The 25,211-nt window shown below is 39.8% G+C and overlaps 1 protein-coding gene and 1 long non-coding RNA gene across 2 annotated transcripts in view; both read right to left on the bottom strand.

Moving 5' to 3' along the window:
* The window catches only part of SEC24D (SEC24 homolog D, COPII component), a 96,532-nt gene extending 73,611 nt beyond the window's left edge, over positions 1 to 22,921 (bottom strand). Inside the window, exons 1-6 of the mRNA XM_081812869.1 lie at positions 22,695 to 22,921; positions 20,367 to 20,525; positions 11,492 to 11,621; positions 5,853 to 6,001; positions 3,875 to 4,150; positions 3,472 to 3,602 (exon numbers count right to left, since the gene is read on the bottom strand). Of these exons, the coding sequence (XP_081668995.1) occupies positions 3,472 to 3,602; positions 3,875 to 4,150; positions 5,853 to 6,001; positions 11,492 to 11,621; positions 20,367 to 20,484 (804 nt within the window). The 5' untranslated portion in view covers positions 20,485 to 20,525; positions 22,695 to 22,921. The remainder of the gene's footprint in view (positions 1 to 3,471; positions 3,603 to 3,874; positions 4,151 to 5,852; positions 6,002 to 11,491; positions 11,622 to 20,366; positions 20,526 to 22,694) is intronic.
* The window catches only part of LOC115943400 (uncharacterized), a 438,133-nt gene that overhangs the window by 147,284 nt on the left and 265,638 nt on the right, over positions 1 to 25,211 (bottom strand). The window lies entirely within an intron of this gene.

Below are 25,211 nucleotides of genomic sequence, written 5' to 3'. Positions count from 1 at the left end.
AAGAAATATTAAAACACTTCTAGTAATTTTTAAAAATATATTATAGGTTTTAAGTTTTTAAAATTTACCCCAAACAAATGTTCTCAAAAACAGGCTTGGAGATTTAACAATACACAGAAATCTCAATAGAGATTTTGACTATGACTTGGTACATACAGGATTTTGATGTGATGACAGTGACTCTTGATAATGCCAAAGCTACCTCAAAACATATAGATTTCTTTTTCCTTCAGAAGATCTGCCACTAGAGTTACTTTTACACTTGTCTGCTATGAACAGAGTATTATGGAATCATAAAATAAAATCAAGTCACAGGTGGCATCTGGGGTACAGGCATGGAGCAGGTGGAGAGTTGGTTTAACAACAAATGGGATTTTTCTAGGTGAATTCAGTGGAGGGAGGGGGCAAAGGAATTGAGAGTAGAGGATGTAAGGGACAGATTTATTATCATGGATCAAATAACCTAAGCTGCGTAAGAGAAGTGAGAAGATGAAGGCAATGTAAGAGATAAAAGTGTTAAGTTATAAGTCCTGGTGGGTGAATCATTATTCAAGTTTAAGTCCTAAAAGGAATGAGCTAAAAAGATAGGAGGCTGTGGCTGGAAAATGAGATGCTTTCAACTGAGATTCTGAAGTGTCCTATAATTGGTAATGACACGATCTATGGTAAGACTATGGATAACTGAGGTGGAATGGATGAAAAGAACATTGAGAGCAAAGAAGATCAAGAACTAAAAGGCCAGGGGTGCCTGGGAGGCTCAGACGGCTCAGGTCATGATCCCAGGGTCCTGGGATCGAGTCCCACATGGGGCTCCCTGCTCAGTGGGAAGGCTGCTTCTCCCTCTGCCTGCCACTCACTCTGCTTGTGCTCTCTCTCTCTCAAATAAATAAAATCTTAAAAAAAAAAAACCTAAAAGGCCAGGGAAATGAAAATTTCTAAAAGTGAATAGTAAAATTTCCAATAATTGTGACAAAAATAGTACTGGAGAGATTAATGGTGAACCTGGAGCTAAAAACTTCAGAGAATGAAGTAGAATGATCCAGAGGGTCTGCAGATGTTATAGAGAAGCAAAGAAACAAGAAGTGAAAATGATGAATTCAATGTAAAAATATTATATTCCTTTAACTAGAATAATGAAATAATATTAAGCCATAAAAGTAATGGCTGGTAATATAACTATCAATAAAGGCACTAAGAGTTACTAAAACTTAATTTCTAACATGTTATAGGACACTTGATGAGAAACCTTCAAATCTATATTCAAATAAATATAGAATAACTGGGTAGATCACAAAAATAACCAAAATCCTCTACCCTCTCTGTGCCTTTTTCAAGGACTTTGCAGTTCCTCCCATCAAGAGACAGAGGCTTATCTTTCTACTCCTGGACTTTGGGGAGATCTTGTGACTTGATCTGACTGAGAGAATGTCACAGAAGTGGCAATGTTCTAGTTCCAAGCCACAGCTCAAGAGGCCTTGCAGATTCCTACTTTCCCTCTTAGATATCTACCACAGCCAAGTGAACAAACCCAGGCTAGCCTGCCTGGTGACAAGGCCCAATCAGTCCCAGCTAACAGGCAGGTACCAAATACCAGACACATGAATGACACCATCTGTAGTGGCTTGGTGGTATCCCCCCCCTCCGCCCTCCACACCAAAGATATATCCATGTTCTAATCCTTGCAATCTGTGACTATTACCTTACACAGTAAGAGAACTGATTAAATTAAAAGTCTTGAAAGGCACTCAGCCTGGATTATCTGGGTGGGCCCTGAATGGAATCATGTGTAACATCATAATAGAGAGGCAGAAGGAGTTTTGAGATGGATGCCCAGAGGAGAAGACACAGAGAAGAGGAAGAGGCGATGTGATGACCCAGGCAGAGAGTAGAGTCATGTAGCCACAAGCCAAGGAGTGCCTCTCTCCTCCAATCAGGCCACGTTGGTCCCAAGAGGAGTCAGAGCCCGAGGGAAGAATTTATTATTCTTTTGTTCACGGTGTATCTGATCCTCTACTTTGGTCTTTCTACCTTCTCAGCCTCAGATCAACCTGTACCCATGGTAGGTGGGAACAGTGAAGGAAAAGCAAATAACACAAGTGAGGTGGGAAATCAGGATGATAAGTATTCTCGAATATATAAAGAAGTTTTGCATAATTAATTTATATCCTTTATCCTTTATAAACCATCTCTGAAATAAGCAACTACCTTAAGAATGTTGGACTAGCCCCACAAAGATGGAGAAGACAAGGAATGGATTCTCCTATAGAGCCTTTCAACGGAGCACAGCCCTGCCAACACATTGATTTCAGACTTCTGGCCTCCCGAAACATTGCAGAATAAACTCCTACTATCTTAAGTCACCCAGTTTGTGGTAATTTGGCACAGCAGCCACAGAGAATTAATATATCATCCTAGACCGTTCAGGCTCCAGCCAAACCTCCAGCTGACCCCAGATGTACAAGCAAGTTAGCTAATATAGTAGCTCTTTGGGCTATCTCTAACTTTTTCTACTCATGGTAATAGAACCACTTCAAAGACCTATGTTAACTGTATCAATTTCATTATTATTCCAAAAGGACTACCTCTCTCTGCTCATTGCTACGGACTTGCAGCTTCTTCTGAAGCAGAAGTATATATCCCTGCCTGATTGACCCAGGGCTCTGTCATGACTTGCTTTGGCTGAGGGCATGTGAGTGGTTGTGACATGTACCACATCTGAGTGAAAACTTTAAGAGCTATTGCACCTTTTGGCCAGTTCTCTTTTCTCCCTTTCTCATGATAACAACATTCCCAAATACAGGATGCCCTTTCACACTGGCTTCTGGAATGATAAGGGCACATACAGCAGCACCTAAAGCCAAACTGCATCTGCTATAGCCTACATGTAATCTAAGTGATAGATAAATCTTCATGGTTGTAAGCAAATTGGGAATTGTGCATTATGCAGAATAACCGAATAAGAGCTGACTGATACCATTACTAAAGAGCATTTTTCCAAAGAAAATCACTTGAATGAAGAAGAATTAAGTTATAGCTCTAATTTTACATGAAACAATTTTGTTAATGGGCAAAATGTAAAATACTCTGTGCTTTCACTTTCAGTGGGTATCCTACCCTTATTGAAAAGCATCCTTTATTTATTTAAACTAGCATGTTTATATCCTCTGACTACTACTTACTTCAAACAATCAATAAATACTGCTAATATAGGCTAATATAAACATCAATAGTACTGCCAAGTTTATGTGATACCAAGAAAATCTACATAGGCTTTCTGTCATGGAGACCCCTAATATGCCATAACCTAACCTCCCTACCCCCATACACAGAAAGAAGGAAGGCTCTATGTGATGGGTATTGTGCTTCAACAATGAAGGACAGGATAAATGCTAACAAACTGAAGAGTTTCTGAGATAGTGAATGAAGAATGGTCCTTTGTGAGGGAGACGATGGGAGTGAGAGAACACTTACTGGGCTGGGGATCGAGTCAGGATCCAGCCTCTTCTGGAGTTGTGGTGGACCAGCCATCTGTGCAGGACCTCCAGGGAAGCCTCCTGGGTAGGAGAGCTGCCCACCTGCCATCTGGGGACCATAGTCGGCAGCTTGGAAAAAAATTTTAAAAAGAAATGATTAGAACCCAAAGTCCTAAATGTAGGGCTCACTGACAATATTCAGTCAAGTATACTGCATTTTTTCATCTTATTATATAAGGCAGAGAGTTAAGTGTGAATATCTGATTCCTTTTTTCTTTGCACTTGCCACACTATTCTAAAACTAGCTTTCCTTAAGAGTAAGTGATAGATGCCTAGTAACATAGAACAAAGCTGATTTCCTAGGTAACCCAAGACCTTCCCCTGAGCCCGGCCTGCCTTACCCTGCTGTGGCGAATATCCAGTGCCCAGCGTCTGTCCTGGAAGAGGCGGGGGCTGGTACTGGGCATTCAGAGGAGCAGGCCCAGGGAGCCCATCCTGCCTATGTGTTGATGGAGGCAAGGGCGAGGCACCATGGCCGTTTAGTGCAGTGGGTGGTGGTGGGAGAACCTGAGATCCAGGCTGCATAATGGATGGCTGCGGAGGTCGAGGAAGACCCTGGAACGAAGGCGCTGATGGAGGGCCGGGAGGCCCCTGGCCAGGGGGAGCCATACCCGAACCTGTGAGAGAAAGAAGACCAGACCACTAAACATTGCATTTCTCAACAAAGTACACACAGGGACACTTCTTTTCCTGATATAAAAAAGAAGGCTTCCTTACATTTTTTTTTTTTTGCACCACAAGATGAACCTTCATTCAGAAAGTTATACAAATGCTATGTGGGGCATTTTACAAAACTGGAGAATTTTTAAAGGGTAAAAGCAATATTTATAAATTTGGTGAGAAAATTAATAGGATAGGGCGCCTGGGTGGCTCAGATGGTTAAGCGACTGCCTTTGGCTCAGGTCATGATCCTGGAATCCTGAGATCGAGTCCTGCATGGGGCTCCCACTCAGCAGAGAGTCTGCTTCTCCCTCTGACTCTCCCCCTTCTCATGCTATCATTCTCTTTTGCTCAATAAATAAATAAAAATCTTTAAAAAAAAAAGAAAGAAAATTAATAGGATAAATTTTAACTCAGGTTGCATTAACTTTACATGATACATGTCACTAGTTAAAGAAATTGTATCTGATACAAAATCTGGAAAACCATATAGAGGAAAATGTTATGTAACAAGCATTATTCAGGTAACTTACACTTTCAATAAATTATTTTGTGGCCTGTGCTTAACTTTTTTTTTTTTTTAAAGATTTTATTTATTTTTTTGACAGAGAGAGACACAGTGAGAGAGGAACACAAGCCGGGGGAGTGGAGGGGGGAGAGGCAGGCTTCCCGCCGAGCGGGGAGCCCGATGTGGGGCTCGATGCGGGGCTCGATGCGGGGCTCGATGCGGGGCTCGATCCCAGAACGCTGGGATCATGACCTGAGCCGAAGGCAGGCGCTTAACGACTGAGCCACCCAGGCGCCCCGGCCTGTGCTTAACTTGATCAGATAGATCTCAGAACTAGGTAGAAATAACAAGGGAGACAGGCCACTAACATGCTTTCTAATCATATGGGAAATAGTTGTAAAACCAGACTACTGTTTCTATCTCTGATTATGTGAAATTTGCTTCATTGGAGACTTACCCATCTTGAAATCAGTAAAAGACAGGAAATAGTCAGAGGGTTCGTTTTTTTTTTTTACAGATACTTCCAAAAAACTACTTAAAGTAATGGAAACATTCCTCCTCAAGCTAAATGGCTGACTTCACTGCTATTACAGTGAAGAGTCCTTTGGCCCTTAGAATATACAGCATTTCTATTGATACAAATCTCAGTACTGTAACTGTTTTCTCTCCTATTATTCTCTCTTCTGCCTCAAACATCTGAGCTTCCATTCTTTTCATGATGTAAATACAGAATCAAAGCACACTGTGAAACAATGAGTACTATATTTTTTATTTTAGGTCCCCATTATAAACAGCAGAAAGTTAAAACTATCCTCACATTTCTCAAAATAATTTCACTGTTCTAATGCTGATTTGTGAAGTCAGCATTTTTTTATTTTTTTATAGTTCTAATATTGAATGTTAGGTATGCTGAGGGTCTTTCAATTATTTTGAAATAAATGGCAGCATAATCAGGAAAAAAATTAATTACAGCCATACATAATACAGATGATTTATATTAAAATGTCTAAAAAACACTTCAATATGTGCCAGAGCTATGCCTACTTTTTTTTTTTTTTGAGTTATGTCTATTTTAAAAATGGAAAAAACCACCTTCAATAAAAATACTCATGAAATAGGTGGTCAGTGAACACTAATAATGAAACTGTTACCATAGCTGTTAATGTGCATAGCATTGAGCTGATTGCCCAGTTGGGTGACGGATGAAGTGGACGCAGGACTTGGATAAGATGATTGTGTAGTTGGTGAGTATGGTGCGTAGGAGGATGCCGCACTATTGACAGGTGGAGGACCTGTAAATCTAAGAGAGAAAAAGAGATGTTAAACAATATCACAGTTTCATATGCAAATGATATACAACAAACGTTAATAACTTGTTAAATTAAGTAAGCCCATCTAGTGGGCACCAGGGAAATAACTGATATTTTATCCTAAGTCTTTAATATTAATGAGAGTTCAAAATGAATCATGTAGCATCATCTCATTACTATGCTCACAAGCTCAACATGTCAAGATACTTAGCAAAAAATTCCTAATGTAAACACAGAACCAGCTTTGGAAATCAAGTTGGGAAGCTGAGTCCACCACAGCCTTATATATACCAGGGTTAATGATTAATAGAACAGAACCAAGAAAAATAAAATGCTTTGTCATTGTATCTTTATGATCATTCTTTTTCCTACCCAGCTTTTAAAATAAAACATCACCTGCACTATAATTTCAGTGCCCTGCAAAACAGTACTTGAAAGTGAACAACTCAGTAAAAAGTTTTGAAATCATTCATTCTTTGTCATCTAAAAATTTCATCATGCTTTACACCTTTAATTTAGCTTGAACTTACTGTATATTTATTTTTCCTTATTTTGAATGAAACAGTGGCCGCCGTAGAATAGAATAGAAACAGTGTTCCTATTGTAATTAATCTGCAGAATGAAGTTAAAGCTTTCCCTTCAAGTTACATTGTGACTTCTTACTAATAAAAATGAAATTTTCCAAAATGGTATACTCTAAATTCAATTTCTCCATAAACTGGAAACTATGTCCCTGGTGGCGCATGCTCCTGCCTTCCATCTTTCACTCCACCTGAGAGGCTAGGAGCAGAGCCTGAGAGAGGCCAGTGGCTTGCTTGAAGTCCCACAACTTATATGTGACAAAACCAGGACTAGCCTCTTCCCAGGTCTTAAGCAAGTACACTTTCCAAAACATCACACTAATCTTCTCTTGTCATTTTTCTCCATGTAACTTAAATTGAATGATTACTGTAAACAAAACTTAAAATTAACCTTCAAACCATTATGCTGTATGGTATTTAAGCATATTTCAGAATGATGATATCCCACACTTTGAGTTAAATGGATGAATGATCAAATGCTTTTTCTATGTAAAAGTATAAGCTATCCTATAGCAGATACTTGGTTATAAAGGGTTATAAAGTTAGAATGAATAACATTTTAACCCAAACAATACTGCTTAGCAAAGCTGTTGATTTCCTCTCCTGTCAAAAACTGAAAGAAGACCAACAGTTACACTAAACATCTTTTGATTTAAATAATTTTTGGAACAAAACTGAATAGAGAAAATATAAAAGTTAACTTTTCACAATAGAAGTTTTGTTTATATCTCTAATTTATTAATGACACTAGGAATAAGAAAGGCAAGACAAAATATAACTTTAGTCTTAATTGACACATTTAAAATATTGTTGGTCACTTAGAAATGATTTCAAGAATTGTCAATGATATGTTTTGTAAATTCATTGTTTCATAAAAACATCATCTCTTTTTTCAAGAAATGATACTTCTGCCTTTTTTAAAAAGTCACAAGAGATAGATACATGCAATAATCGCACACAGGCAGAATGTACATGCTCTATAAAAATATATTAGTGGGTGCAGCATGAGTATTGTTACTGGGTTTGGATCTAATAAGCAGAAACTGGAACCAGCAGTTAAACTGGGGGAGGAGAGATTATTCAATTGTTTAAGAAAAAAAATCTCTAAAACATGTTTACAGATATTTCACAAATGTTAATACTTGTAAAATATAAAATTGTATGAATAATTTATTACATACTACAAATAGGATGAAGTATGTTTCAAATGGAAGTTATGACACAAGCAGCCTCCAATATTTTTTTTTAAACCTAACAAAAGGTTAATTATTTAAAATACAGAATGAGAGAATACACAACCATTAGGCCATTACTTTTTGACCCATAAATGCCTACTTATCCTTCATTGCTTAATATATGTCCTGGGAGATAGGCTTTAGAAATTCACAATTAAATTTTTTTTTTCCTAACCAAGTTAAATGTTGCAAATCTTAAACAGATTTGAATTTTAAAAGCAATTTTATTAATTTAAGAATAAAGTAGTAGTAAAGGGGTAACAAAAACTTTCATTTAGATAAAAGAGATTAACAGAACATTTTAAACATGCAAAGTGATTTAATATTTTTCAATTTCATTACTTTACTAAATTAGTTAATCCAAGGTTCCACAGCATGTAGGTATCAGAGTTTAGGTATGAATCTGGGTCTCAACTGGAGACCCTGGTGTGTGACTACGGGCAAGCACTTAATCTCCATAACTCTCAGCTTCCAAATGAGAAAATGAGCAGATAGAATAGAATCCTTTCTGTGCTATAAATATAATGGTTAAAATTAAGAATCATATGATTTAAATATTTCTCATGTTGATTCCTTCACTTAACATGTTTCTGGGCAGAGAAAATATTCAATTCTATATTTTAATATACTATTTCATTAAATGTCAGAAAAGGGCAGATCCACCATAATAAACAACAGTCAATAAAGAATTACTACCAGAGGATTAATAAAACATGAAAATTTAGCTTCAGTTTAGTCCTAAACCTCTGGAGAGTTGACTCAGTTGTCTGTGGCCTGCTCAACCTCAAATATTTCTTATTTTTAAGTTTTTAACAAATTGCTCAAGTAGTGAGCTATATGCTGAAAATTGCTAGAATGTGGAGATATGGTACCAAATTTGTCAAGATTGGACTGAAGTAAAATCTGGATTTTAAATACTCAGTCCATGAAGTAGAGAAAATAAAACCTCTGCCCATCATCACTGCTTTCCACCAAAAAAAAAGAAAGAAATTAAAGAGAAAACAACTATTTCTCTTATTTATCTTGCTCACTCTTTTTCTTTGCAACCAAGTTCTTAGTCAGATTTCACCCCATCAGCTTCAATTTGGGAAAATGAATCTCCTCTTCCCACCCTCTTCCCCTCCAATCCATAATTTCTTGATCAAAATAGATAGTTTATATAACTTACAGTTATAGATTTTATTTACTAGATTAATCCCACCCAGCAATAACACCTTGTAGATAACTTTAGTACTATTTACAAGTTTAAGACATTTATTCTGCCTTAGCCAAGATCAAAAAGACAAATGACTAGGTATAATTTTTAAATTTTATAAAACATTGCCTGTGAAGGAGCAATATTTAAAAATGAAAATGATAAATTTTTAAATTTTAATCAACATAATGACTCTTAATTATATCTTGTTTTCATTCGACAGTGTAGATATTGTAAAAATTAAGAGATTTTTTGATGGGTTCTCTAAGTATAAACAGCACCAATGAAGTGCTATCATCATCAAAGAAATGTCATGAGCCACCTATGCTCTCTGACAACCCCTTGTCATCAGATTGTGTGATTCACCTACACAATCACTGTGCCCTTTGCCATGAGGGCAAAGTAGCGTGGTAACCGTGGACACTGAGCATGAATACTAGACTTTTCCCTGACATTGTCATTTTTAAATCCATTTCCAACCTTTAATTCACAGTTCAAGTTGAAGCAAGTGAATAATGGGGGAGATGGGGCAAAATCTGTCAGGGTTTTCCTGGGAATCAGAATAAAAGCAGATTTCTAGGTTGAGCTGTTATATGAGTCGCTAGACTGAACCAGTAGGAAGGACAGGCTAGAGAGTAGACCTTCTATATGCCCTGAAAATGGTACTGACAACTGCTAACACATATTGAGTCTTTCATGGGCATTATGCATTATGCAAGATTCTTGGCATGCATTAACCATCAAAATCCTTACAATCACATCATTATGGTTAAAATTGTGATGAGGGAACTAAGGAACACAGAAGTGAAGTAACAGCTGCCTGAGCCAAGAGGAGTAAACCCATCCTGACTCTACACTCTTCACGGTGCCAGACTTCATGCTGAGCTCACAACCTCACAGCCAAGGTCTATCTGATGGTAAAGTCCACAGTTTACTTATTTCTAAGGAACCTAATTCAAAGGAAACAAATGGAAAAAAGCAAAAAAATCAACACAAACTAGGCTAACACCAGTGACCAAAAGCTTTCTTAAGTTCAAACCAGCTGTTTAATTCTTGCATTTCTTCTTTAAAAAAAAAAAATCTAAAATGCTTGGCAGTTCGTAACAATAAACTTTTCCAGATCTTCTCCCCTACGCTCTGGACTGAGAGTTCTATTTCCTCATTTTACAAGTGAGCAAAATGAGGAGGCCTAGAGGCCCCAGGAATTTCATCACATGACGAATTTTTGAGCCAGAAGAGGCACCTTGGTTCTCAGTCTTTCTACTCTAATCCTTGCCCCACCACCATGTGAATGAGACTAGGTAGGGGTCGTAGGGTCAGGTCCCGAGTCATGCCCTTTGACTTTGTGCTCCTTGTTCAAACCACAACCACATGTAAACCAGATTACTTAAGACTCATTCATCCTGTTTCCTTCACTCTGTATCTCACAGCAACCATGTCAATGGTAAATGTTATCCTGACAAACAAGAGCCAGGAAGTGTCAACTTCACAAATGTCCTGTAAGAGCATTAACTTGATGATATTTAAAAGACCAGAGAGTTTTCCCACTAACAGGGACTATTCACAGGCCCCTTGAAAGGATAACTGAATGGCTTCAGCAGCAGCAGGTCCAGATTCACACTGAGGGGTTACTCCTCCCCTCACCCAACCCTACAGCCTAAAAGCCTGGAAAAGGAACCTAGGAAATGAAGCCTCCAGGTACTCCTTGGAGAAATTCCAAAGTAAACACTACAAACAGCTTTGGCACTGGGATTCTCAATAGCAGCAGCTCACTGGACAATCAATTATGGGACTTCCATCAGGGAAGGTGTGATGTTGGCTCCCTTTCCAGGGAATAGTCCCCAGTGGGGTACAGAGCTCTACACATCTTATATATCTCATACCCTGGCTTCTTCAGGCCTTCCTCCAACTTCTCCCTTCCTTAATTTATTATAAACACAAACAGAGGATTTATTTCCTGTGCTGTTTTTACTATTGACCTACCTTTCAAAAATCCCTCATTGGCATCTGTGTACCTTCCACATCAAATCCAGTTTTTACCACTGGCCACAATCTGATTTAATTTTTAAAATATTTATTAAGCACCTACTGGCACTGAGCTCAGTTCTACAAAGGATTCAAGAGGACAGATGATTGAAAATTTATTGGGACATACAGGGCATAGACATCAGAAGGAATCAGAGATTAATACAGAACTCTAAAACAAGATGAATATAATCTAAAATTAAAATGTGTGGTATTGACACAAGTAATTTTTTACATATTTTTTTAATATGTACTAGTATTGTCTTTATTCCTCCCAACTCTTCTAAATGTTTTGTTCCCTAGGTCTGTCTAGCAAGTCCTTTCAAGGGCGTGGGCAGTATCAAGAGGTCAAACTTTCAGTCAATAAACATTCAAGTTTAGAAGGCACTTGTGAGACAACTGTAGTAGAATATATAAATGCGGGTTGGAATCTACCTAGCTCACCTTTGGGAAGGATGCCCTTGGGCATGAGCTCCATTCTGGCCAAATTGATGGGGTCCAGGAGGTGAAGGGCCCTGAGGCAACATCCCCCCAGGGGCAGGAGCCCCCAAAGGCCCTGCTGGCTTCATCATACCTGCAACAGAAGGGGATGAATTTAGAAGAGTATGAATGTGCAAAGAGAGAGGATGCCGTGCCATTAGGTTAAAAATGAAAACTAGGAGGAGGAAGGGAAAAAATGGGTTAAGACAAGTTCTCCTTCAAACTTGCCTTAACCATCACAGACCTATCAATGCCAGGCTCTGGCATAGTTATCTGACCATCATAATGATAGGAGAACAGAAAAGGAAAGATCATTTCAATACTAACAGAAACCAAAACAGAAGAAATAAACTTGCATTTGGTAGAAGCACCTTGCTAGAACATACTATCACGAAGAATGTTAGAATACACAATGAAAAATGCCATTCTGGATATCAGAAAATAACTCTGGAAAAAAACAGTATGAGGCATCAAAAAGATCCTAACTGTAACTATGAAAAAAAAAAGACCTCTGAAAATGCCTTTGAGTTATAGCATGAGGAAAACAAATGGAAAGTAGCATCTGTTTTTCCAACAAATGCAAAGCAAGCCTTCAGAGTTAATAATTCTTCCAGGATTCCAAATAGTTGGGTGATAAACAATCGAGGGACTCCTCAAGTCATCACACTCACTCATATAAAATGTGGGATCATGTGATTAGTAGATGCTCCTGGAAATAACTGTTTTCATTTACAAGAAGTTCCTTCTCAAAAAATCTTTAAAGGTCTCTCTTTAGAACTGTTTGCAGACATTTTTCTCTTCTAGAGAAATTGTGGTACAGAAGAAAAATCACTGAACATGGGCCAGAGGAGTTCAAGGCCCCACCGGGCCATTTACTAGCAGATAGATGTATGGTGCTGGGCAGGCAAGAAGGTTATATTCAAGTACCTCAATTTCCTTCCCCTTGCTGCAAAAGGAAAGGCTTGGACTAGATTACTTGTGACACCCTTTCTAGTCTTTTAAAAGAAGAAAAAGAAAAACAAACAAACCCAAAACCAAGTCTTCTATTTGCTCTTTCCACTTCTAATCTGCTTGTTTTGTTCCAGCTCATTCAACTTACTTTTGACCCCACCCTCCTCTCTGGCACCATCATCAGTGACCTCCTAGACGCCTTGTGTGCACTCCTCCACTTGACCTCATGATGATATTTCATACCCAACACCTCCTTTCTTCTTTTATCTTCCTCCAGAGAGTTTATTCTCTCAGATAACAAGAGAATTGACTGGATGACCTTGCAGTTGTCAAAGAAAGGTTTCTTATATTATCATCATCATCATACATCATGCTTTCAGATGTTTGGGTAATACAGAATGTAATATAACCAGGGAAATGGCTGTATTCATGAATAATATTGAAACTTTCACAAAGTTTTCTTTTTTTTTTTTTTAAGTATTTTTTATTTATTCATTTGAGACAGACAGATACAGAGAGAGAGAGAGAGAGTAGCAGCAGTGGGGAGAGGCAGGAGGAAGAGGAAGAAGGAGAAGTGGACTCCCTGCTGAGCAGGGAGCCCGCCATGGGGCTCGATCCCAGGACCTGGAGATCATGACCTGAGCCGAAGGCAGACGCTTAACCATCTGAGCCACCCAGGTGCCCCTAAAGGTTTCTTTTCTTAAAACAGGATTCCTCAAACTTAAGAAAAATTTTATATTAACTTTACAGTCACAGTCTTATTTAGCATTTTTTCATATACTAAGAAGAAGAACAACAAATATTTTTCTAATAACACTACATTTTTATATGATGTTCTAAACTCCAAAGCCAGCAAAATTAGAAAAAAATGACACTTGCAGTCACACAGACTTGGGCTTGAATTCATTCCCCACCATTTCACAGCTGTGACCCTGACAAGGATACTTCTATGTTTTGAAACCTCGACTTTTAAACTGTGTCATAGCAGTAATGTCCCCTATCTCTGAGAACTGTTCTGAGAACTGAACAAGGCAACAGGTATGAGAGCATCCAGAAATGCCTGATATATAAGGCAATGAATCAACAAATCTTGGCTTCCTCTCCTCTGACCATATCCCCTGCCCTTCTTTTTTCAAGGATTTATATTCTAACAGAACATACATACCATAATTATATGCACACTTGTATTTTCGTTTTTGAAACATTAGTTTGGACAAAAGTAGAAAATCTACAACACCAGTGCAAAAATAATAATTACACGTACTACAAGAAACCAAAGATATTCTGTATTTCCCAGGTAAGTAAGTAAATACCAATTTCATCAACAACCCTCATTTATATGTCCAGAGAAGCAAAAAACAGTTTTCGGAATTACTCCTGTCTGGGTATTTCCATGTGTATCCATGGGATTCACATGTTCATAAATTTCTGTTTCCAAAAACAAAATTGAAAAAAAAAAAAAACCCAGCTTACATATATTCAAGCAGAACTGTTATACACCAATTTCACTAAAATGTTCTTTCCCTTTTATTTTTGAAAATCAGCTCTACGGCAACGTTTCAAATTCATTCTTGTTCAAGGTACATTCAATGTACCTTTGAGACACCGAGAGCTCTTACAGAACTCACAACCATGTAAACAAACAATGACAGTGCCTTGTCATTAGTGTTATAATAAGCAGAGGGAACAAGCTGACTCTTCCTAGAGGAATCAAGAGAAAGTTCAAAGAGGAAGGACTGCTGGAGCTGAATCTTGCAAGACAAGCAGGAGTTTTCTTAGTATAGAGACAGGATAGAGGATTTCAGGCAGAAGGGAAAACCTGTGCAAAGATAAGAGAGAGCATGACATGCTCAGGGACTGGTAGAAGGGGCCGTACAGAGAGATTGTGAGGAAAAGGGGCTGGGAAAGAGGTTGTCCTAGTTGGTTGGGTCAGGCTGCAAAGTCCTGTATGCCATTTGGACTCTATCCTCAGGGCAAAGATAAATCGGTATCACTGTTATCTGCAAAGTCATAGTCTTGTCCTGGCCACATCTTATAGGTATTTTCAAAAATGATCAGAGATAAAAAGAAATCAGGTTCTTTATAGAACAGTATGAGAATTTTAATAGGAAAGGAAAACCAGACCATGAGAAAGAACTATGCTTATGCCAAAAGAAAAATCTCTAAAATCACAAACTGGTCTTTAACACAGCGGCAGATATTATAGACTAGCTTACTCAACACCAATTCCATTTTCTTTCTGGCTTACCTTTCTGTATGGTTCTGAGCTGGAAAGATGGAATCTCCATTGCATAAATTCTCTTACAAATGGGGTTGCCATGTTCTCTAAATTCAGCAAAACAACACCTCTCTGGGAGACCCTGGATAGGGGGCAGAGATGGTGGTTCTGGGGTAGAAAGGCACTGGCTACTAAAGGAATAGTCCTATGTGGGGTGTGCATTTCTATGGACCACGGAGTCCCAAGCTTGGTTCTCGCTTTCTCTAATACTCTCTTGGCTTCTTGATACCCTTTAACAAATCGCTTTCTGCTACAGTGGCTTCTATGATCAACAAAAAAAACCCTGCCTAAAACAACATCACAGAAAAGCATACCTTGGATTTGGCCCTCGATCTGACAAACTAAAACCAAAATTAAAAACCATTTGTGAAAAAAAAAAAAAGTTTATCTAAAATAAACAAAGATGTCTTTTATTGCTTTATGTTGTCTAATTACTGTGGCTAGAACTTCCAGTACTATGTGGAATAAAAGTGGTGAGAATGGACATCTTTGTCTTGTTCCTGACCTTAGGGGAAAAGCTCTCAGTTTTTCACCATTGAGTATGATATTAATTGCGGGTTTTTCATATAAGGCCTTCATTATGTTGAGGTATGTTCCCTCTAGACCTACTGTGCGGAGAGTTTTTATCATGAATGGATGTTGTACTTTGTCAAACGCTTTTTCTGCATCTATTGAAATGATCATATGGTTTTTATCCTTCCTCCTGTTGATGTGATGTATCATGTTGATTGTTCTGCAAATACTGAACCACCCTTGCATCCCAGGAATAAATCCTACTTGATCATGGATGTGTGATTTTTTTAATGTATTGTTGGATTCAGTTTGCTAATATTTTGTTAAGGATTTTTCTATCTATATTCATGAGAAATATTGGCCTAGAGTTCTCTTTTTTGTGGTGTCTTTATCTGGCTTTGGTACTGGGGTAATGCTGGCCTCACAGAATGAATTTGGAAGTTTTCCTTCCTCTTCTATTCTTTTGGAGTAGTTTGAAGAAGGTATTAACTCTAGCAAAATAACTCAGTCAGTGAAAGACAAATGCCATCTGATCTTTTCATAGGTGGAATTTAAGAAAGAAAACAAACGAGCAAAGGGGGAGAAAAGAGAGAGAGGCAACCAAGAAACACACTCATAACTATAGAGAACAAACTGATGGTTACCAGAGGGGAGGTGGGTGGGGGGACGGGTGAAATAGGTGATGGAGATAATGCACTTATCATAATTAAATTAAATTAAATAAAGACAAATTCCCTATTATATGGACATAACCATAACGATCACTGTTCCTAAGACACTATGCGTGGTGGTGTACCTATATAAGCTTGCTATTATGAGCCTCACCACTTCCACAGCCCTACCCTAGTTTCAGGACATCAACAGTTCTTGCCTCTTAGCTCCCAGACCAGTGGTCCTCAATCAGGGGTGATCTTGCCCCTGAAGGGACATTTGGCAATGTCTAAGTCTTTTGGTTGCCACAGCCTGGGGATAGGGGGCGGGGGCCAGGTGGGTATAGGATAGGTTGTACTGGTATCCACTGTGTAGAGGCCAAGAACACGATTAAACATCCTACACTACACAGCACAGCCTCCCACAACAAAGAATTAACTGGCCCCAAATGTCACCAGTGCTGAGGATGAGAAACTCTGTTCCAGAAAGCAGTGTGTCCAGGTCTGATGCCTTTTCTACACTTTCTAATGTGGAGTGTAGCTCTTTCTAAAATATACATGGGATCATTACCCTTCCCAGTTTAAAATGCTTCAGTTAAAATAAAGCCTAAATAAAGTCTTGGGATGACCCCACTTTCCCTTCCAGGCATACCTCTCACTGCCGGCATTATACATGTCAGCCAGGCTGAACCTCTTGCAGGTGGCTCAAAAGTGCCACCCCCTGACCCCAGCGAGCTGCCTCCCTACTTGGCCAACTTTTACTCATCTTCCAGGTCATTTCTTCCAGGAAGATTCCCTTGATCCATAGGTCTTGGTTATGTGCCCCTGCCATGTGCTATCATGGCACCCTCTACCTCCTTTATCTTGGTACTACCCCCTGTATTGTCACTGTCAATTTACTCGATGCATGTCCCACTAGGTAAGTAAGTATTACACGGGCTGAGATGAGGCTTATTTTATTCACTGTTGTATTGCCACAAGTACTTTGCTCACTTGAATCTGTTAAATTTGTTACTACATAGCACTAGCATCACGTGATAGGCACAAATGGAGGTATGGTCTGTGAGAAACACAAAACAAGAGTTAGCACTGCCCAGATCTATGTAAGAATAGATACTTCAAGGAATCACAACCAGGTTGCCTAGGTCCATCACAAAACCAACAAAAGGATCATCAAAAGACTAGAAAAGAAGCACATAACATTAGGAGATCTAGGGTCACTCAACACAGAAAAATAAAGGCTAGGGTAACATAGTTACAGCCTTAAATAAACAAAAACACCGTATTTTACAGAAAGGTATATTTACAGAGTCTGATAGCCTGGTATCCCTCTGAGAATTAAATAAGGAGAAAGAGGTTTAAATTAAAGTGTGAAGGATTTAATCCAACACAGACAGTTTCTTTGTTGTTGTTTTAATATTGGTAAACACCAGAGTGTTGCTGATGAATGAAGCAGCTTGTCATTCACACACTCATTTAATGAGTATCTTCTCTGCTCCAGGCACATCTGTTATAATACAGTGTAGTAAATGGTAGAGAGGCCTGCACAGGTGTTAGGAGAACACAAAAGGAAGAAGGGATTTATGATAGGATTGAGAAAGAACAGTGGTCAGAAAGGCCTACAGGCACAACACTTGAAGTGAATCTAAAGGAGGGGTGTGGAGGTAAACCCTACCCGGAGGACAATATAAAGGCATGGATTGGCCTTCTAGTAGTGTGGAGTGCAAATCAGAGCACAAACCAGCCTCCAGATGACTAATGGCTTAGTACCACTGCTGTAACAGGTATGGTAATGTGGCAGACAAGCTGAAAAAAAGAAAATGGGTAAGTTAATGAAGGTCTAAGAAGCTTAAAATACAATCGGTGGCTGTGGGAAGTCATAAAAGATTTTAAGCAAAAGGAGTCAAAAATTAGATTTGCATGCTATAAAAATCCCTCCGGCACAGAACTGGATGGTTGGAGAAAGGCAGTACTGGAGAGAGAGAGAATGGGTAAGAGATCATTTTAGTAACCCAGCTGAAAGATGAATGGCTTGAACAAGAAGAGTGACAAGAGAATTGAGAGGAGAAAGCAGGTAGGAAAGAGGTTTACAATCATCCCAAAAGATTTTGGGAGGACAGTTGGATTGAAGAAGGAAAAAGGAAGAGATTGTTTTTAATAGTGAAAGTTTCTAATTTGGATAACTCAGTGAATGATGATGACGCTGGGTGAGATATGGAATGTCAGGAAAAAACAGGTTTCATGAAAAAAATTCTGAATTATTTTGGACATGATGAGTTTAATGTGCCCATGTAAACAGGTGGGCAATTGAAAATAAGGGTCTGGAGCTTCGGAGAGATATATGGACTAGAGAAATAGATCTGAGAGACTAGTATGTCATACGAAATGTTACAGCCTAGGGAAAAAAATCTATAGAGAGGAGAAGAGGGGTGACTATAGAACAAAGAAGGAGAAACAGCAATACCTAGGGTCATTGAGAAGGGGTAGGGCGCTCCTTAGAAAAAGATGTCCAGAAAGCCATCAAGAAAAATAACAAAAGATAGTGTCACTGGAACCAAAGGAGAAAAGAATTTTGTACAAAAAAGAGCCGTAAACAGTGTCAAATTCAAAAGATGACAGGACACTGTCTACTGCATCTAGTAATAGGGCCACTGATGACCTTGGTGGGGGAAGGGTGGATGGGGCCCAAGCTATGGAGCAGAGACTACATTGAGCCATAGAGGGACTGAGAGGCAAGGATGGAGAGTCACTGAGGGAAGAGAGTACTTGCTTAAGAAAGTGGCTGTGAAGAGAGGAAGAGTGAAGAATACCGAAGGTTCTACTTTGGTGTATTTTAGAGTTTGTTGTTTGTTTTCTTGAGAGACTTGGGTATGATTCCTGGAACCCTGAATAAGTCACAGTATACCAGCCAGTCAGTTTTCTTCGCTGCAAAATAGAGCTAATAATCTACTGCACAGCATTGTGTGAAGATTAAATAAGATAATGCACATAAAGCTTTGAGGACCAGTTTTTGATCCACGGGAAGCATTCAAAAAGAACAATGTATAATTTTCATCATATACAAATGCAGAGGGGGAATGAACCACCAGATAGAAACTAGAAAAAGATGGTTCCTCCAGGATCCAGATTTTTAAGTATTGTGGGGAAAAACTGGTTCTGGACAAAAGGAGGATGCTTCATCTGAAGGTTTTTTAAAATTAGGAGCACACTAAATCACAAGGGTGACTTTCCACAGGAAATTCCCAGTCTTCGAGCATCTTCTGCAACAAACTGTGTGTGGTTGCTACAATCCGGCCTCCCTACAGGGCTTTCCTCACCCCTCAGTGACTTTGCACTCCATACATGTTATCCAGCAGAGCCCAGATCCTACACATCTCAGTCAGTTCTCGATAGCCCCAAGAGATACTGATTTATACACAGCCAATTTCCACCAATGATTTGAGTTGAATTTCTCAGCATTCTCTCAGAATTCCCAAGAACTGTCTTACACAAATATTTTTAGGAGACCTGGGACCATTAGACCTGAAACAAGCTATTATTAGCCTCACTTCAACCCTGAAACTTGGTCCCTCAGAGCAGCCCCTTGATAAAGGAAGGCGGCCTCAGAGTGCGAACAGCCATCAGAGCAATGGTAGTCCCACTCCATTGCTCCTTTTTCTCCCATCTCTGCCTCAAAAGCCAAGATTCCCTTATGACTACTGTATTTTAAAGCCAACAATATTGTTCAATAATGATTTCAAGGCAAGGTCTTGTTTTTCTTATTATTATCATGGAGTAATCTTTGGTATATGAATCTAATTGTATTTTTCCAATTTCAAACCTGATTTTTTAATAGGATTGCCAAAATACATACCACATATATATATAATGTACAGTATATATATTTATATACATTTAATTTCATTTTTTATTACACGTTTAAATAAGCTCACATCACTGAAGTAGTAGCAAGAACAAGTCTAACGGTAAAAAAAAAAAAAAAAAAAACCACTCAGGATGCTTCTTTTTTTTAATCTATATTTAAAAACCAAACTAGTTGTATTCCAAGCAACATCCAAACTGATGACGTAGGTTTCTTCTATAAGAGACTTTTCCAAGTAAGCCTATACTCTCAAACCACAGCATCAGGGCGCCTGGGTGGCTCAGTTGGTTGGGCGACTGCCTTCGGCTCAGGTCATGATCCTGGAGTCCCGGGATCGAGTCCCGCATCGGGCTCCCTGCTCGGCGGGGAGTCTGCTTCTCCCTCTGACCCTCCCCCCTCTCATGTGCTCTCTCTCTCTCATTCTGTCTCTCAAATAAATAAATAAAAAAAATCTTAAAAAAAAAAAAAAAAACACAGCATCATATAATGACCATTCAACACTTCCAAAGCTGCTCTTTCAGAATATCTTATGTCTCTGAGCCTGAGAATCAATAATCACATGCAAGTCAAAATAATGCACTTTACCTGGTGGAGAACCTGCATGAGATGGGTCCCCATAGTATCCATAATGGGGTGGAGTAAGGCTTATTCCAGGCTGGGACTGAGAATAGGGGGGTGTAGCCACATATCCTTGTTGACTCATTATGAAAATATCATTCCAAGGGATAGCTCCACAAAAGGACTCTGCAACAGAAAGAAAAAAAATGCCAACAAGAGAGTTTGAGTTACTTAATGCTATTCAAAATATGAACACTGCTAATAAATATTTATAATGGTTTGAGGATAATATCAGGTGTGTGAGACGTCTTCATATCATACAACATATCATATTACCTTCTACAAAGACTCTAATCATAGCTCTATGGAATTCAGTAACTCTGAGTTCTATAGGCAAATTCTCAGGCACAAAATCTGAATAACAACTGCCAATCACTTTTTCATTGGACGAATGAACTATTTCCCAGACAGTCTCTCATAATGTATCCACTATTTTTGTGCCTTTGGTTTCCATGGCCCTGTTTCAGCAAAAAGCATGCCAATGGCAATAATCACAAGTCATTCAATTGACTGACCAGCAGAACTGCCAGTAGTCTGCAATCAGATGTTTTAGGACTTGTGTCATTTCAGTGCTATCCTAATTAGTAATTTTAGTTAGGCAGCTATGATAAAGAGAAATCAATAGTCCAACAAATATAGCAGAAGATAAAGAAGTTGGTAATGGACTTATTTTATGAATCATAAAATGACTAAGCCAGGTTGCAGCCTGCAAAGATTTCAGAGTTTCAGTGGTTTCTCAAAGATGACAGACTCTTTCTAATTTAAGTATCACACCTCTAAGAACATATACACATATATTTAAGGAACTAAGGGGGAAAAAGCAATTTCATATAGGTTCAGGCACGTGCACACACCTCACAGTACAACATACCCATCTTGATTCTACTCAGAAGCTAAACATTGATTTGTTTTAAATTTATCGTTTTTCCAGGTTTCACAAAATAAGACACATTTCATAGAACTATTCTCAAAGAATTTTTATAATTAAAAAAAGCTCTGAATCCTGGTAAAGGAAGCAGATTTTCACTACAAATCTACCATTACTCTGCTGTGTGACATGGAATAAGGTGAAGAACCTCTCTGGGCCTCGGTTCCCTCTTAGAAAATGAAGCTTCTAAAGTCTTTGCAAACATAGAACACTGATCCTACAATTTCTCTCCAGTTTCTTCATGTGGCATAGGAATATTTCTCCTTTTGTTGTTTTATGATGCTACCTTTTAAGGTAAAAGTTCGGTGATACCTGCTAAGACTTGAAATAGATCTATATTCAGGAAATCTCATTCTTCATTTGGTTTCATTTTCCTATTAAACTATAAGTTCCCAAAATTAAGGAGAATATTATAAGATCATTTTCTTCTCCTTGGAAGGAGAGAACTAATGAGAGGAGAGATAGGCAAAAGCCTGCTGGTCCACTTTGTTCCTGACAACACTTTTACCCTCCTCCCACTTTAGCAGAGAGAGACGTGGCAGCCTGAGCTTTGGTCAAGCTCACCCAACCAAGCACATTTAGGAAGTCAGCAGGAGCACACACCTACGTAGCAGCCTGTTGCTGAGTGACGGAGAGGAAAGGCAGGGATGTTCACTCCAAACAGCAGGAAGCAAGCAGTCGGGTCCCTCTGAACTGGTCCTGACAGAAATCTGCTTCCTCACGCAGCCCAGTTTGCCACGTCAAACTTCCTCACACAGCACCAAGTTACAGAAACCTGACTCAGCTTCAAGCGGCGACATGGCACAAAGCCACTTGGCAAGAGCAGGCCTAGGATCAAAATCTGGGGAGCTTCAATCACAGAACAAGCCCCAGGCCACTGTCACTGGACAACGAGAGCCAAGATGTGCTTCTCACCCTGGACCAAGTTCGGATTTGGGCAAATTGGTTTCGCTATCGGATAGGATGTCCCGAAGCTTGAAGATACAGTTGCCATTTTTACTCTATTTCCAATACTGCCTTCCTCCAAAGAGGAAATTAAGTTGATACAGAGACAAGAAAACCGCTGGCCGTGCCACTGGAATACTGTGGCCACTGAGGACCCTAACCACGCAGTTCCAGCATCCCAAGACAAAAAGATGGGGGCGGGGCGGCTAAAAACTGCCCACGCCCACCCACCCCACCCCCATTATTAAACTGCACGAAAAGGCTAAAGGAGCAACGTATGAGGTCTCCTCCGCTGCCCTGCCACAGGTGAGCATCCAGCCTCTCGCCAACCCCTATCCTAGGCCGGGCACCGCACCCCACTCCGGCTGTGTTTGGGGAGGGGCTGTCCCGCCAGAGCGTAGCCAGGCAGGGTGAGGCATTACCTGGTCTGCTCCCGCACGCCGCTGGACTTCCGAGAGCCTGCGCTCTGCTCCTAGCGCCGGGTGCCCCCGGTGACCCAGCTCCCGCTGCGGCCGCTGCTCCCGCGGCGCCTTTCCCCCGGCCCTGTGTCCCCACAGGCTGGTCTCGCGCACAGAGTTGCAGCCGGGCTGGGAACTGCCACGTCAAACACTCTCCCGGCTGCGCGCCCCCAGCGCCGGGGCTCAGACCAGCTGCCGCGCTCCCGCCGGCGCAAGCGCACTGACCCGACCGGGCGGGGCGGGGCGGGGCCGGGGGCGGGGCCGGGACCGGAGCGCAGCGAGCGTATTGGCCGCCGGTCCTTCCTTTTTTTTTCCCCTCTATTCGCCTCTTCCTGTCTGTTTTGTTTGTATGTTTCACTACAACAGGTCAAAATTTTAACGCTGTTGATAAATCAGAGCAACGTTTTCACGGTGGATCCCCTTAGGAAGGCGTGACTGCTCAATGAGGGTTCATTCATTCTTTCATTCAACAGGTTGCGGCTTCAGCTGTTCATTCATTACATATTACTTGAGTAACTGTGATATTTCCAGGTATTGCTTCCCGGTACAGGAAGGTACACGATTCAAGACCCCGAAGAGATTAGAATTTACAGGCGAATCTGGCACTTAAAGGAGAATCTGGCACGTGTACACGAACAATTTGATGACGTATTCGCGCAATGCTCTACAGAGGAAGAACGCCCAAGGCAGCCTGGCAACGTGTAAAACAGGAAGGAAAAGATGTCCCAACGGAAAAGTATGGGGAGGGATGTCATCATTGAAGCTGAAATTGCTAGACTTCTGTGTATTCCTTCTAGGAATGCCTACAGATTGACTGAACCTACTCCAAACAGGGATCGATACATGTATAGAGACCCCGTGTTTAGCTCACTGTATTGTGAGAAACAGCTGAGAAAGGCAACATATGTCACAACTGGAACTTGACTTCTCTTTTCTATCTAGCCCTAAAAACTAGGACCATCTGGCTTGTTTCTCACAATGCCCCATGCCTAGATAGAAAGGCCTTCAACCAACCCTAGGTTTGATATCGCTACCACTTTTGCTCAAACTTACAAAAACAAACCAGATCAGTGTTTTGTTTTCAATATATACTTTCTTCTGAGCCTCCTGGATGGCTCAGTCGGTTAAGTGTCTGCCTTCGGCTCAGGTCATGGTCCCAGGGTCCTGGAATCGAGTTCCCCATCAGGCTCCCTGCTCAGCGGGAAGCCTGCTTCTCCCTCTCCCACTCCCCCCTGCTTGTGTTCCCTCTCTCTCGCTGTCTCTCTCTCTGTCAAATAAATATATAAAATCTTTAAAAATATATACATACATATATACTTTCTTCTGGGGTACAAGAAGATAAAAATACTTGACAAATCTCTTTACTGACAAAATCCCTGGGCAAAAACTTGCACGGGGATGATGCTACTGCTGAAATTCTACATTAGTTTTGCAGGCATTTTAAGTTATTCCAGCATGGTGAAGACACTAATGGTCCCTTTCCCCCTTCTCCTTTTTTACAATTTTAAGGTGTGACACCCTGCCTACACCCAGCTTCAACCCTGGTCAGATTTGAGAATCCACAATGAAAAATTTGTTTTAAATTTGTTTCTTGTGTTCTCAATATAATGAAAATGTTTGATGGAGTTTAGGAAGCTTTGGTCTGTGTAGAAGCAGCACAGCTTGTAAGAGCAATAAAAAAAAAAGTTGTCATATCACAGTTATGTCACAATGTAGGAGAGAGTAGTCCCTTGGAGATAGGAACATTATGTAATGAGTTGGTTGGCTTGTTGTCTCTATAAAACCACTAAGTTTGAGTTTGTAAATTCTTTCTTACCTCTGTTCAGGGATCAGGACAGTTTGTGATTTTAGTTCTAACACAGTGTTGGATTCCTAAATATTTAAAGTTGGAAGGGATTAGAAATATGGATAGCTCAATATTCAGTGAGGACTGAATTCAATTTTATAAATTAAAAAGCCAAATTTCAAAAAATGAAAATAACTTACTAGTCTTTTAGTTGGAAGACATGCCTTCTGATTTTAATTTCAAAGCATTTTTTACCTCATTTTTCTTCCTCTTACTATTACTCTATTCAATGGTTTTGCCTTTCTCTCCTATATCTGCCTTATATTTAAGCTTTCAAATAAATACAATATTGATAGACCATACAGCTCCACCAGTGTTTGGAGTTAGTAATCACAAATTTCTTTTTCTTATGAAATAGACTTCTAGTTTGTCCTGCTTCCCTTCTTGTGACCTTAAGTAACCACCCCTTTAGTGACTAATTTCTGACCTTATTCTTGTGGTAGGATTGCTGAACTTCACCAGACAGGAAGGTTAGCCTGCATTCCCAGTCTTGGTCCGACCTACCCTACTGCCACCTGATGTCAGCCTCTGATGTTCCATGTATAATTAACATGGTCTCCCTGGTAACCATATCCTAATTGAAAGGTGAGGTCACAGGGAATGTCCATGTGCTGGGGTTCTGTGTTCTTTAGGGT

Source organism: Leptonychotes weddellii, chromosome 2 (assembly GCF_054177405.1).
Source record: "Leptonychotes weddellii isolate Sample4059 chromosome 2, ASM5417740v2, whole genome shotgun sequence".
Classification (NCBI taxonomy): domain Eukaryota; kingdom Metazoa; phylum Chordata; class Mammalia; order Carnivora; family Phocidae; genus Leptonychotes; species Leptonychotes weddellii.
The sequence above is the reverse complement of the archived record's forward strand: the minus strand, read 5'-3'. Positions and strand labels throughout refer to the sequence as shown.